General features: G+C 42.8%; 1 protein-coding gene and 1 long non-coding RNA gene across 4 annotated transcripts in view; both read left to right on the top strand.

Annotated features, from left to right (window-relative positions):
* LOC126912281 (uncharacterized) overlaps positions 1–9039 on the top strand; it is a 56897-nt gene extending 47858 nt beyond the window's left edge. The window contains exon 2 of the long non-coding RNA XR_007706908.1: positions 8587–9039. This is a non-coding gene — a long non-coding RNA (uncharacterized LOC126912281). The remainder of the gene's footprint in view (positions 1–8586) is intronic.
* The window catches only part of LOC118278992 (transmembrane emp24 domain-containing protein 5), a 134438-nt gene that overhangs the window by 518 nt on the left and 118781 nt on the right, over positions 1–15139 (top strand). The window contains exons 2-7 of one of the 3 annotated variants that reach the window (XR_007706864.1): positions 3079–3255; positions 4049–4124; positions 5458–5611; positions 6579–6636; positions 7032–8066; positions 10102–10535. Coding sequence is in view for 1 of the 3 variants with exons in the window: in XM_050703779.1 (XP_050559736.1) it covers positions 3079–3255; positions 4049–4124; positions 5458–5611; positions 6579–6636; positions 7032–7103 (537 nt within the window). In the remaining 2 variants the exon portion in view is untranslated. Of the gene's footprint in view, positions 1–3078; positions 3256–4048; positions 4125–5457; positions 5612–6578; positions 6637–7031; positions 9040–10101; positions 10536–15139 lie in introns of those variants that run through there. The other 2 variants (XR_007706865.1, XM_050703779.1) reach the window with 2 other exon arrangements.

The raw sequence follows: 15139 nt of genomic DNA, 5'->3' as shown, positions 1-15139 counted from the left end.
AGTTAAAAAATTACTTAAATGATTTGTTCTGGCTTTCTGCCAGTTACACTCACAATTGGAGTGTAATGTATTTAAGTACATATACTCCACGGTACAATGCTCTGTTAAGATAAAAACTGTACTCATTGTATTTGTATCCCTCTCTATTTTCCTACTGTTATCTCTCAAAAAGACTATATTTTTTATAATAACTATTGTGAAACATACTAAATTAACAGTTTACTATAAGTGTGGGAGATACATGCTTCGCCACAAAAGGGCCAGCTCAACCTTAGTGATACTATGGCCTCACAGAAAATCGACAAATCCAATTCTTCCATTGATATTACTTGATACTTATTATGTAGTTGCTCATTTTCATTATGTATTATCTATAGGAGCTGTATTTGCTATTCTAGGTGGATTTATTCATTGATATCTATTATTAACTGGATTATCTTTAAATCCCCACGGTCCTGACATACCTCTCTCACTATACCTACATTCATCAATCTCTTCATGCATACTTGAGGCTTTTGATTTGTTTTCAACTAGCAATAATTAATGCTTTTTTTAAGCATCGAAAATCATCCAATTACTTCTCCCTCCTTGGGCGAGGCGATAGGGATTGTCAGACTCTTACTGACTAAACACCACCCAATTCCCACTACTGCTTTGCAAGCTAGAGCCCCAGTAACCCATTAGTCCTACTGTTCACCATCTGTGGTGGTCTAATTGGTCTTAAAGGTGCGCGGGACTCACGCACGTGTCTCGTACTAGTAGGGCGACGATCCACCCTCGCTCGCCGTCCGCACACCCGCCCTTACGTTGGCCGGAGATCGTCTCACGATCCCCGACACCCACAGTTTCTTTTGCGACGGCTGGAGCGTGATCAGATTCGTTCTCTCACGCGCCCTGCCTTCTCCTTAGCTAGCATGACTACTTTGCAGGAGGAGACCGCATCCCAATCCCTCTCGCTCCGCACCATGGCTTGAACCAATGCCGGACGTGAGACGTCGCCGTCACCGACCAGCGATCATAAATGCTTATAATTTTATTATAACTTTCGTGAGACATACTATATTAATTATTATGTTATCGGCTTACTCACGTAACTGTTTGACGAGGTATTCGACTAGTTTCAAGCCATGCTAGAGGCCCAAAAAGTCGTCCAACAGTTACATGAGAAAAGGCCGTGTGTTTCCTGATGGGTAACAACCTGGGTGTCTTCAAGGCCCGAGTGAATAGGTTGCTTATGGGCATAGACGTGCCGTCGTGACATCGTAGGCCGTATCATCACTTACCATCAGGCGAGATAGCGGCCAAACGTCGACCCATTAAACATAAAAAAGCCGATAACATAATAATTAATGTTTGCTTATGTCATTTATTTATTGTTTGTTTATATTTGGACCAGTGATATCAGTTACATGTTTGTGTTTATTAAATAACATTGTATTGTTTGGCATTTTATGGAGTCTCGTTACCAGGTCCCTCTAAAAGGAATTTGAAGCCACTTCCTTGGCAAACAAACTAATGTCAAGTGTGGGTGAGCCATGCTTCAGCATGAATGGGCCGGCTCGATCGCAGTGATACCACGGCCTCACCGAAAACTGACGTGAAACGCTTGCGTTGTGTTTCGTTGTGTGAGTGTGTTCCCAATCCCCGATTTCCTCAACAACTCTTAAATTCCTAACCCCCAAAAGGCCAGCAACGCACTTGTAACACCTCTGGTGTTTTAAGTGTCCATAGGCGGCGACGTTTGCTTACCATCAGCGAGTGATACGTTAAATAACAAATATACCACAAAAAAGATTTCTGATAAACAAACAAACTCTTCCTCACTATAACAGTATAACAGATTAATGCCGTTCCAATCAACACGATTGCACAAACAACGTGGTAGGCAACAAATTAACTGTTAATTTTTTATTGCATAACGAGCGGCCGTTACTTCGTGATTCGTCACGATAAGCTCATTTTTTTTTTTTTTTTGATAGGACCACTCGTAGTTCAGCATGCTAAGGCTATTGACTACTTAACCTACTACTACTTACTACTTAACTGATAAGCTCAAATGGAAAGTAGTCACTAATCGTAGTACCTAGGCGTTAATTACAGTTTCAGGTACTACCTATTACCTAACATTCACACCACTTTTTTGAGGGGGAGAAATCATCCTTGGTTTCTCATGCCTTGGGCGAGGCGACCCTGTTGCTACTCCTGCTTTTCGAGTAGGAGTCTCGGTATCGCGCTAGGTAGTCCGCAGATTCGAACCAGGCATCAGCCCTACTGGGCCCCATCTGTGGTGGTCTGATGGCTCTTTGAGGCGCGCGGAACGCGACGCGCCGTACGCACGGGTCTGGTTCTGGTCGGACGGTGAGCAACCTCGCTTGACCCGCACTTACGGTGGCCGGAGATCGTATCGCGATCTCCTACGCCCGGAGAGTCTCGCTACGGCTGGTGCGTGAGGAGGTTCGTTTCTTCACGCGCCCGAACCTAGAGAGCGCCTTTGGCAGGTACCTCATAGAAGCCCGTAATTTATTTTGTCCGTGCCGTCACTTTATTGGCAGTTGGACACGCGCGTCTATCGGCCCTCTGTTACCTGGCGCCCGGCATTTGCCTGGTTTACCTTAGAGATAATATTTGTCAGGCTAGTAGGCGACCGTGACCGTAGTACTACAATGTTTATTTCATTAAAAACTTTGCCCCATACCAGGATTTTCTCATGTATCGTAGGTACGTTTACAAACATACAAGTTCACATACACATGACACCCAGACCCGAAACAACAATGTGTGGATCACACAAAGAGATGCTCCGTGCGGGCATCGTAACCGCTACACGCCACCGCGCCAACCGTGCAGTCGTCGTTGTTACAAACTAGCTACTTCCGCGCGGTTTCACCCGCTCTGCTTGGCTCCTATTGGTCATAGCGTGATGTTTTATAGCCTATAGCCTTCCTCGATAAATGCACTACCCAACACAAAAAGAATCATTCAAATCGGACCAGTAGTTCTGGAGATTAGCGCGTTGAAACAAACAAACAAACTCTTCAGCTTTATAATATTAGTATAGATGTCTTTATTACTTTCCAGGTGATAGACTCGACCCACGGCGACCTGGACATATCGTTCCAGATGTCGGACCCGACCGGCCGCATGCTCGTCACCGACTACAAGAAGCCGGAGAACTCACACAGACACACCGCGACACTGGACGGCGACTACAGATTCTGTTTCGACAACAGTTTCAGCACTTTTAGCAAGAAAACTGTGAGTATAAAACAAAGTCAAACTTCTAGGGAATGGAACTCCTTGCCGGAGTCTGTGTTTCCTGATGGGTATAACCTAGGTGTCTTCAAAGCCCGAGTGAATAGGTTGCTTATGGGCAGACGTGCTCCATCGTAGGCCGCATCATCACTTACCATCAGGCGAGATAGCGGCCAAACGTCGGCCCATTTAACATAAAAAAGTCGCTTTCTCTGTCCCTATGTACCTTTGTACGCTTAAATCTTTAAAACTACGCAACGGATTTTGATAGGTTTTTTTTCAATAGATAGAGTGATTCAAGGGGAAGGTTTTAATGTGAAATACATGCATAATATGTCACCATTGCACCCATGCGAAGCTGGGCCGGGTCGCGGTCGCTAGTAAATTATATAGGGTGACTAGTAATTAGTGAACGATATTTAAACACGTGATTGTACTCATGATTACAAACAACTATTCCATAGAAACTTTTTTGTATACTCATTAGTTTGATTTTCAAGCCCCGAGGCGTTCTTCATCTTAGGAGGCATCGCCGTGTACCACAATTTGTATGGTATGAGCCGGTAAACGAGCAGACTGATCACCTGATGGTAAGCAATCACCGCCGCCCACGGACACTTGAATCACCACCATCGTTACAAGTTTGTAACAGCTCAAAGGGAATAATGCGCTTTTTGACTTACCTACTGGGCGTATTTCGCTCATTTTTATTTCGTATATCGACAGCCAAGATGATAACAAATATGTGGTTTAAATTAAGTCATAAGAGGTTTCCCCATACTGTATAATGTTCCAGGTGTTCTTCGACATGCTGATAGAGGGAGAGGATCCGGATGAAAGAGACTATGATGATGATAAGGAGATGGAACTTGGTGAGTTTTACAAATTTATAGTATACTAGCGGACCCGACAGACGTTGTCCTGTCTACACGTTAATTTGAAAATTTTATTCTTTTTTAATAAGCTAAAACTTTCTGGACCTTTTTGATGAAAATTATTATTCAAATGTTATGACAGTATCTAACGTCATTAATATTTGACACTGCGATGGTAGCGCCGTCCGTCGGATCCGATGTAAAACATTCCAAAATCAACAACTACTAATAAATTAAAAATTAATTAAAAAAACATTGTCCAGCGGACAAAATTGTGAATCTAAACCATTCTCAGATCCTCTTGAACACACACAAAAAGTTTCATCAAAATCCGTCTAGTCGTTTAAGAGGAGTTCAGTGACATACACACGTACAGAAGAATTATATATATAAAGACTAGCTACTTCCGCGCGGTTTCACCCGCTCTGCTCGGTTCCTATTGATCGTAGCGTGATGATTTATAGCCTATAACCTTCCTCGACAAATGCGCTATCCAACACAAAAAAAAATATTCAAATCGATCCAGTAGTTCCAGAGATTAGCGCATTAAAACAATGAAACTCTTCAGCTTTATATAATAATAGTATAGATGTGGCAAGATGGCCACTTATAAGAGTGGAACCTTTTTTATGATCTTATTTTGTTTATGAAATATATATCCAGTGTGCTTTTGATTATATATTTGTTTGATTAACATGTTAAATTATTACAACAGTATATATTTAAAATAAATAACAGTAAGAGCAGGGGCACACGAGGCAAACGTTTCACTGTGTCAGTGGGCACACGAGCGGTGCGGCGCCGCAACGTTGTTATGTCGCAGCGGCGTCGTAGCAGCGTTGGCCAGTCTATTAATGAAAGTTTCCTTATGACGCGAAACTACTGAGCGGTGCCGCTCTGACGTCGCAACGTATTCTCTGCCCTTATCTGACCTTAAGTGTGGGAGAGCCATGCTTCGGCACGAATGGGCCGGCTCGACCGGAGTAATACCACGGCCTCACAGAAAACCGACGTGAAACAACGCTTGCGCTGTGTTTCGTTGTGTGAGTGAGGTTACCGGAGGCCCAATTCCCCCCTTCCCAATCTTCCCCATCCCCATTCCCGAACAACAACCCTTAAATTCCTAACTCCCAAAAAGCCGGTAACGCACTTGTAAAGCCTCTGGTGTTTCAAGTGTTCATGGGCGGCGGCGATTGCTTACCATCAGGTAATACGTCTGCTCGATTACCGGCAAGTCCCATAAAAAAAAACCCGCGACACGTTGCACGGCAGCCAATCGTGCAATCATAATAGATCATTAAGTTACTTATATTTCCACTCTACCCCCCAGGTAACGCGGCAGAGACCTACATGATGCGAGTGCGGGATATATCGGAGTCTGTGACTCGCGTCAAAGACAAGGTGTCGACGGCGCGGCGCCTGCAGGAGCTACACTCCGCACACGAGGCCAGGGATCGAAACCTCGCTGAGGATATGTGTGCCAGGTTAGTGGAGAATTTAATTCAAATTCAAATTAATTTATTTCAGGTGAAGTAACCCATATAAGTAACCCATGGGTGGATATCCCACCCACTCGCACGAAACGCTTCGCTTCAAGCTTCCTTGTGCGAACTGCTAGGGAGTGGAACTCCTTGCCGGAGTCTGTGTTTCCTGATGGGTATAACCTGGGTGTCTTCAAAGCCCGAGTGAATAGGTTGCTTATGGGCAGACGTGCTCCATCGTAGGCCGCATCATCACTTACCATCAGGCGAGATAGCGGCCAAACGTCGACCCATTAAATGTAAAAAAAAAAAAAACAAGTTTTCACATGCACATGACACCCAGATCCGAAACAATAATTTGTAGATCGCACAAGAGTTTCTCCGCGCGGGAATCGAACCCGCTACATATTGCGCGGCAGCCAGTTGCCCAGCCACCGCACCAACCGTGCAGTCAAATGATTAGAATAGAGATTTTTTTCTTGGTCAACCCACCACAACCTCCCATACCGCTGCAACTCCTGTGCACCAGGATCTACAGTAGATACAACCATGAAAACACCGGAACATTGAAGTCCGGCGCGTCCCACGGACATGAATGACTGTCTTGGATCCCGCAACGAAATTAATCAGAAGATATTATTAGAGGAGAAGCATTTTTTTATGGTATAAGCCGGTAAATGAGCAGACGGATCACCTGATGGTAAGCAATCTGCGCCCATGGACACCCGAAACACCAGAGGCGTTACAAGTGCGTTGCTGGCCTTTTGGGGGTTAGAAATGTCAGATTTGTTGGGAAATAGGATATTGGGAAAATTGCGGATCGGATTTATTGGGCCTCCGCTAACGTCAGTCACACAACGCAAGGGTTGTTGAGGAATCGGGGATTGAGAAGATTTAAACAAACTAACTCTTCAGCTTTAAATGTATATTTGTATAGAAAATATATTGATTTGATGTATTTCTGTTTCAGAGTCCTGAAATGGTCGATAGGCCATGTTGTACTGATGTTGTTGGTAGGAATCACACAGGTAAGTTTTTAATATTACACTAGCAGACCCAGCAAACTTTCGTACCACCTCAAACATTGTTTTTCTCTCGATTTATTGCCATAAACAGAGCGCAATGATTCAGAAAGTATGAAACACTAAATAGTCTAATTTTTCTTTTTTAACTTGGATACAATTTCTACCCCTACTAGGCAGTATTTATATAGATTCGCCCGCGTTCCAGTGGGATAAAAATATATGAAGGTGATATGTATCCTATTACCTAAGTCAGCTCATACCCTGTCTGTATACAAAATTTCATCAAAATCCATTCAGTAGTTTCAGCGTGATTGATGAACAAACATCCAAACAAACTTTCACATTTATAATACCTATTAGTGTGATAAGTTGATAACTTACTTTATTTTGATTCACAGGTAATATTTGTAAAAAGTCTGTTCGAAGATACGAGAAACTATAGAAAGTTAGTTCCCGGCTTCTCGTCATGATGGCAGCAGTGATGATCACACTGTCATAGGTATGATGGTTGATGGTCGAAGGTGGCAAACTAAACATTTTGTTAATTAGTCGAGTTCCTCGTCAAACAAGCATGCATACTACATAGCTACAGTTTTAAATGTACTTTCGGTCTATATATACCGTTAGTATGAGTTTGCTTTACGTTTAAGCATAGGCGTAACCAGGTTTTAGTATCGGGAGGGGTTCAAGAAAGTAAAACGAACAAAACTTCCCTCATGAACTTAAAAAACAATCTACATAATATGTAATAAACAGATTCATACAGGGGTTTGGGGGTTTGAACCCCCAACCCGTGGCTACGCCTATGCGTTTAAGTCTTTGACTGTCGATATAAAACTGTTGAATGCAAATCCTCCGCTAACGTCGGTCACCGGTGACCACCACGGCGTTCAATGTGTTAAAGTAATCGAAACGAGAACGTGTTCGGCGCTCTGATTGGCCGGCTCGAATAAACCAACCAATCAGAGCGCCGAATGAGTGCGCGTTCACTGCTCTGATTGGCTGGTGCGAATGAATCAACCAACGAGAGAGTCAACGCGTAAATTCGTACTAAGTGTACTGATTGGTTGATTTATTAAAGCCGGCCAATCAGAGCGCCGAACGCGGTAACGATTCTGTCTCGTTAAACGTCAAACAAACTTGTACTAAGCCCTCTGATTGGTTGGATTATTCGAGCGGGCTAGTCAGCGCTGAACGTGCTCCTGTTTCGATTACTTTAAACGTATAGCAAACTCATATTAAGGGTACTAAAGTCAAACAAAGTCAAAAGTCAAAATTATTTATTTCAAATAGACCAGGAATGCACTTTTGAACGTCAAAGCAAATATAATAATATTAATAACGTCTGTCTGTCGGTCAGTCCTCTAGTGAAGCTATTTGCTCGTTCCAAAGTGTAGATTCCTATGGAGAAGAACGAGCAAGAAACTCCATAGGTTACTCTTTTTCAATCAGATTTACAATACAATTCTTGGTTACATTGTTTCGTTGGTTCAATTTATTGAAAAAGGATTAGATAGAAAATGTCTAAAATTTTAGAAAATAGATTTATTTCTTTAAAAAGTCCTATCGGTCGTGTACCTCAGTCCTATGTAGATTAAAAATAAGAATAAATAATGTAAATATTAAATAACAAAGTATTAGAATATGATATTATTTGTTCGTCACAAACAAACACACAAATGTTTCCTATTAATTATTAATAATAATTATTAATAGTATGTATTTAGCTACCAGTTTCATATATCGCTCACCTAGTAATATATTGGCACATCTGCAATAAAATGCGAAATTGACTTTATACGGTTTACGTGTTTAAAAGTGCATATTAATCTATTTATTTCCATATTCATCGAGAGAGGTCGTAAGTGTCATTATACCATTATTGTAGTTTCCCCCCTCACGCACGTAAAACAACGGTTCATTGGTCAGTAAAGTAAAAACTAAATAAGTCAGGTAAACTATGAAAACCGTAAATGTGCCAATATATTACTAGGTGTGCGATAGGTTCATGATTATAGTTACTGCCCAATAGATAAATAAATTAAACTATAATTTTATTATAACTTTCGTGAGACATACTAAATTAATTATTATGTTATCGGCTTACTCACATAACTGTTTGACGAGGAACTCGACTAGTTTCTAGCCATGCTGTAGTAGTAGCAGCGCGACAATCGCCGCGTCGTGTGTCGCGGAATGTTGCTCATGAATATGAGCCTGTAGCATGGCTTGAAACTAGTCGAGTTCCTCGTCAAACAGTTACGTGAGTAAGCCGATAACATAATACGTAAGTAACTCAAGAAAGAATTTAGGGTGACTGGTAATTAGTGAACGATATTTAAACACGTGATTGTACTCATGATTACAAACAACTTTCCCGAAGAAACTTTTTTTGTATAGTCATTAGTTTTATTTTTATTATCCAAAATACCTACCTAGTTACTAGTCTTCCGATAACGTGGGCGCCTCGCTGCTAACAGCTGATCATGCGAAAGCACGCGCGCGTGAAATTTTGTTGTTTTGTTATTGTGATAAAAATAAAACTAATGAGTATACAAAAAAAGTTTCTTTGGGAAAGTTGTTTGTAATCATGAGTACAATCACGTGTTTAAATATCGTTCACTAATTATATTACCAGTCACCGTATTTCCTGTTCTGCTCAAGTAAATCCTGAAATACCGTAACTTCCCAATATACCACTATATGCTCTCCTGTTATAAAAATATGTTATAATATTTAAGTTGAAAGTTGCCAAAGCACATGTTATATGTAGCATTTATTTATTTTGTTATTTATAAAGTAACGACCAGTTAAACCTATCTGTCTGTGGATTTGCTTGTTAAAGGTACAATTTTTTTATGGTATAAGTCGGTAAACGAGCAGACGTATCACTAGATGGTAAGCAATCGCCGCCGCCCATGGACACTCGAAACAGCGTTACAAGTGCGTTGCCGTTTGCATGGTTGTATCTACTGTAGATCCTAGCTTACAGGAGTTGCAACAGTATGGAAGGTTGCGACGGACTTGTCTAACGCTCGGTAATGCATTTGTTATTCCTCTAGTGTTGCGGGTGGTCGTAACAGCGCGGAGTGCTTACCATCAGGTGGAGATATCTCTGCTATCGAGTGGTTGACATATCATGAAATATATGTGTCAAAATTGTATCCTCAGTTGACAAATACAGAAAGGATATATAGCAATCTTAAATAGCTTTTGTATATCGTGAGATATACTAAATTAAATAAAAACAACAGTTTCTTCACGTAATTTAATGGAGAAAAGCTCAGTAAGTTCGTCTAGCACTCGTCAAAATTATTTATTTCAAATAGACCAGGAAGGCACTTTTGAACGTCAAAGCAAATATTATAATATTATAACGTCTGTCTGTCGGTCAGTCCTCTAGTTGCTCTATTTGTTCGTTCCAAAGTGTAGATTCCTATGGAGAAGAACGAGCAAGAAACTCCATAGGTTACTCTTTTTCAATCAGATTCACAATACAATACTTGGTTACATTGTTTCGATTGCTTACTACTCTTACTGCCACACTCAGAGTAATTTAATGGTTACTTAACCCAGTCCTTAGCAATTGTTTTCGATACAAAATCGTTACTAAGTAATATTTTAAGTAATTATTAAATGACTCTGAGTGCGGCTGTTAGTCCCTCTGTGACTCGAAACTAGTAGAGCTTTTCTCTGTATATTTACGTGAGTAAACCGTTGTTTTTAGTTAGACATAAAAGACCTTAAACTACACGAACGCCATCTAGTGAGCGCTCATAGCACAAAGATATTGTTAAAATCGTTATTTTAAGATTTAAAAGTTGTCAATGAATTTAGAATTAGCCTGTACAAAGGATTAATGCACAATAATTAGAAATAAATAAGATTTGCTAGTCTATTTACATTTTGTGTTTAATTTTTAATGTCCACACCCTTTTTTTCTTTTATCCCCGAAGGGGTAGGCAGATGTGCACATTACGGCACGTAACGCCACTATACAATGTACACCCACTTTTCACCATTTGTGTTATAAGTCCCATGTTATAGGGGGTGAGCCTATTGCCATATACTGGACACAATTCCAGACTCCGTGCTACTACTGAGAAATTATCGAAACAGAGAAAAAAATGCCAGTTTGCTCGACCCGGGAATCGAACCTGAGACCTCTTGTCCGGTAGTCGCACTTGCGACCAGTCGACCAACAAGGCAGTATATTTTTTTAGGAAAATCATCTAATGACTTCTCCCATCTTGGGCGAGGCGAGAGAGAGTGTCAAACTCTTACTGACTAAACACCACCCTGTTCCTACTACCCGCTAACTCAGCAGAATAATACTTTGCCTGACCTAAGAATCGAACCCAGAACCACATCACCAAAGTCAGGTCAAAAAATCTCGAAATAAAAATACTTTATTAATATTATTGTAAAGTGTATTTATTCAAAAAGTTCATTTCACAAAACTACAACATAACATCATCATTTTAACCCCAGAAGGGGTAGGCAGAGGTGCACAAGCATATAATAATTAATTAGACCAGTTAGAAGCGAGACCCCATTTGACCCCATTTGTTGTTTGAAGATAGCTTATCTCTATTTATTTATGTGAATAAACCGTGATTTTTAGTTTAATTTATCTATTATTATACTATTAATTTATTGCAACGAACTGTGTTATAAATGCTAGTGGGGGTCTATAGACATAATGCTACACGGGGTCTTAAAACCTAAGACCCCTATCAGCTTATATTGCTAAAGATATTCGTATTACAACTTTCGTGAGACATACTAAATTAATTATTATGTTACCGGCTTACTCAAGTAACTGTTTGACGAGGAACTCGACTAGTTTCAAGCCATGCTAGAGGCTCATATTCATGAGCAGCATTCCGCGACACACTGTTACGTGAGTAAGCCAAAAAACATAATCATCATCATCATATATTATTAGCCATAAGACGTCCACTGCTGAACATAGGCCTTCCCCAATGAGTTCCATAAAAAATAATTGAAAAACATAATAATTAATTGCTAAAAATGTTTAATATATTACATGATTTTACATAATAACATTGAGTATTCATAAGTATATATTTTACTTCTAATGTCTTCAAATTCAATAACTGTATACAATACACTATTCTACTTCGACTTAAAACTAATTATTATGTATATTTAATAACTAGAACTATAACAAATATCACAATAACTTAAGTGGACTACGTTTAACAATAAATATTATAAGATTTCATACAATATTATTTTATTGTTAACACAATTTACATAAATAGCGATCTAGACGCGAAGGCGATGCGGCGCGAAAACAACAAACTGTTGAAATGTATTGACGTGGCCTACGTCACCAACCGCACGTGGTGATGAGGCGCGGCGATACAACGCGATCTATTGTCTTGATATTGTCGCGTGATGAAATAGGGTGACTGGTAATTAGTGAACGATATTTAAACACGTGATTGTACGCATAATTACAAACAACTTTCCCGAAGACACTTTTTTTGTATACTCATTAGATTTATTTTTATTACAATAACACAAAAACAAAATTTAATAGCGTCGGTGGGGAGCGAATAAAGACTCACTGATATGCTATAATTAATGATGATATGTGTCAATGATAATGTCGATATTTTGTTTATAATGTCGGAAACAGAAACAAAACGAAACGATTCACATGCACGTAGGACATAGCCGCCGTCACACCGCATCGCGTTGTATTCGCGTGTCACCGCACCGCTTCGCGTTCGCTTCTAGATCGCTCACGCAGGACGTCGCGTAAAGCCAGATTTACGTTCCGAAATAAGTGCCTTGAAATTAGTTTTATAATACTAATCGTCTTTGTAACCTTTTATCCCCGAAGGGGTAGGCAGAGGTGCACATTATGGCACGTAATACCACTGAACAATGTACCATTTTTCACCGTTTGTGTTATAACCGCACTCAGAATCATTTAACTACATATTAAATATGCTGCGCTTACTACTTAAACTATTCCTTAGTATTAACTTTGTTCTGATAACAATTGCTACGGACTGGGTTAAGTAACTATTAAATTATTAGAGTAATTAAGGCGGTAAGAAATCTAAAATCCTACGTCTCCTAACTGAGCTCAATTTTAAGTTGTGAATTTTTACATAGATAAAAATTATTGTTTATATATTTATTGATAAGTTAAAATAAATACATTAGTTGTACTTGAAGCTACGGCTTATTCACTATCGGTGAAAATAAATAACAAATCTTAAATTCAAAATTGATCCAGAAATTCTATGCAAAGAATCTCAAAATCAATTATTGTTCACATATTTTTGCCATTAGTCAGACGATAGTAAGTACATAATGTCTAAAAGTAAAAAATACTGAAGCGAATGATTGCCATAGAATGTGATAACTAATATTATTTTATTCTGTTATTCATAAGTGTAAATAAATATTGCACAATTTGATATCTCACAATCCATCACTACATAGTATAAAACAAAGTCGCTTTCTCTGTCCCTATGTCCCTTTGTACGCTTAAATCCTTAAAACTACGCAACGGATTTTGATGCGGTTTTTTTAATAGATAGAGTGATTCAAGAGGAAGGTTTATATGTATAATACATGCATAATATATCACCATTGCACCCATGCGAAGCTGGGGCGTGTCGCTAGTTTCATTTCAGCATAAAAATCAAAATGGTTTATTCAATTCAAACCAGCAGTTCCGGAGAATAACGCGTGCAAACAAACTTTTCAACTTTTGGGGTGATCATGCCTGGCGGGCTTTCTGCCCAACTGTTGACGACGGGGCCGTCTCTACGTCCCCGACTGGGGGCGTGAGGACGCGCGATCCAGGCCGAGGCCTGTTTCGGCGGTTTCATGTCGCTGCCCGCGACTGCGGGCGAGGGGTTGGAGTAGTCGGGCCCCTCGCGGGGCCCGATGCGATGTCAAGTCCGTGTAGTCGCGCCGCTAGCGGCCGCGCTCAAGCCGGGCTGGCCCGGCGAGCAGCAGGCGGGTTAGCGGCGCGTGGTCAAGTCCGGTGGGGGAGCCTCTACCGCCCCGCCCTAGCTAGGGCGGGCGGGAGGCTCATGTGGCTGCGTCAGGTGGGTCGGTCGGGGCGACCAGGTCTCGCGGCAGACCGTATCCGTCGGGGGGGCGCCGATGGTATGGCGCCAGCGCCCGAAGGTGGTCGTGCTGCGACTTGCTGGCGCGCTCGAACATATTTGTGCTCAGGCGCTGCACGAAGTCGTCGACGCTCTCTACGCCGAGGTCTCTCGATATGGTCGCGTTCCGTACGAAGCGCGGGGCCTTGACTATGGTGCGCAGCGTGAGAGACTGCTGCGCACGGAGGCGTTTCTTGTTTGTTTCGGACACGAGCGCGTACCAGGCCGGGGCGGCGTAGGTAAGCCGTGTCCGAATGTAGGCCTTGTAGATGCCGAGCTTCGCACGGAGCGGCAGCGACGAGTCGAGGACCGGGCGCAGGAGGTGACGGGCGGCGCGCGCCTGAGCAACAGCCTGCTGCACGTGGGGCGTCATGGACAGGGAGCGGTCGATGGTCACGCCGAGGTATTTAACTCTCGGCGCCCACCGTATTGGCTCACCCATCAGAGTCATGGTGTCCGGCTTCATGATCCCCACGGCGAGCGCTTGGGTCTTGGCCACGTTCACAGCCAACCTCCACTTCTCCAGCCAGTCAGGGAGTGCATCTAGGGCGCGCTGTAGTTTGACTACTGCGTGCCGGGCGTTCAGCGACGTCGTGTAGAGCGCCGCGTCGTCCGCGTAGAGGGCGAGCTTGGCGCCGTCCACGACGGGGATGTCGTCCGTGTACACGCAGTAGCACACGGGTGAGATGCAGCTTCCCTGGGGCACGCCGGCTTGGATGCCGCGCTCAGTCGACAGAACGCCTTCCACTGCCACTTGGAAGGTTCTGCCGTGCAGGAAGGTGGCCACGATCTTAACTAGTCGACGAGGAGTAGTAGATGTGGCCAGCTTGCTGAGCAGGCCGGCGTGCCAGACGCGGTCGAACGCCTTCTCCATGTCGAGGAATACTGCAGCGGCCCGCTCGCGCTTGTTACGCGCGGCGGCCAGGTCGTGCAGTACCCTCGCGACTTGCTGGGTCGTGGAGTGTTCGGCCCTAAAGCCGAACTGTTCGCCGCGTGGCTGGAGGTGTGGGCGCAGGTGCAACAGCAGCAGCTTCTCGAAGAGCTTCGATACGGTGTCCAGGAGCGTGATGGGGCGGTAGCTCCCCGGCAGCAGCGTGTTCTTCCCCTGTTTGGGCAGCATGATAACTCTGCCGAGCTTCCACCTAGCCGGGAAGTGTCCGGTGCGGAGGATCCCGTTGAATAAGCGGGTCAGCGTCGCGATTCCTCGCGGCGGCAGGCGGCGAAGGGCCTCGTTGGGGATGCCGTCCGGACCGGGTGCCTTGCGTAGTGGGGCTCGGAGAGCCATACGCCGCACCAGGCCAGGGGAGAACACGATGGGGTCTTCCTCGGGGGGGATCGGCTGCTCC

This window comes from Spodoptera frugiperda, chromosome 24 (genome assembly GCF_023101765.2).
Source record: "Spodoptera frugiperda isolate SF20-4 chromosome 24, AGI-APGP_CSIRO_Sfru_2.0, whole genome shotgun sequence".
Classification (NCBI taxonomy): Eukaryota; Metazoa; Arthropoda; class Insecta; order Lepidoptera; family Noctuidae; genus Spodoptera; species Spodoptera frugiperda.
Note: the sequence above shows the minus strand (reverse complement) of the source record. Positions and strands in the feature narration are given on the sequence as shown.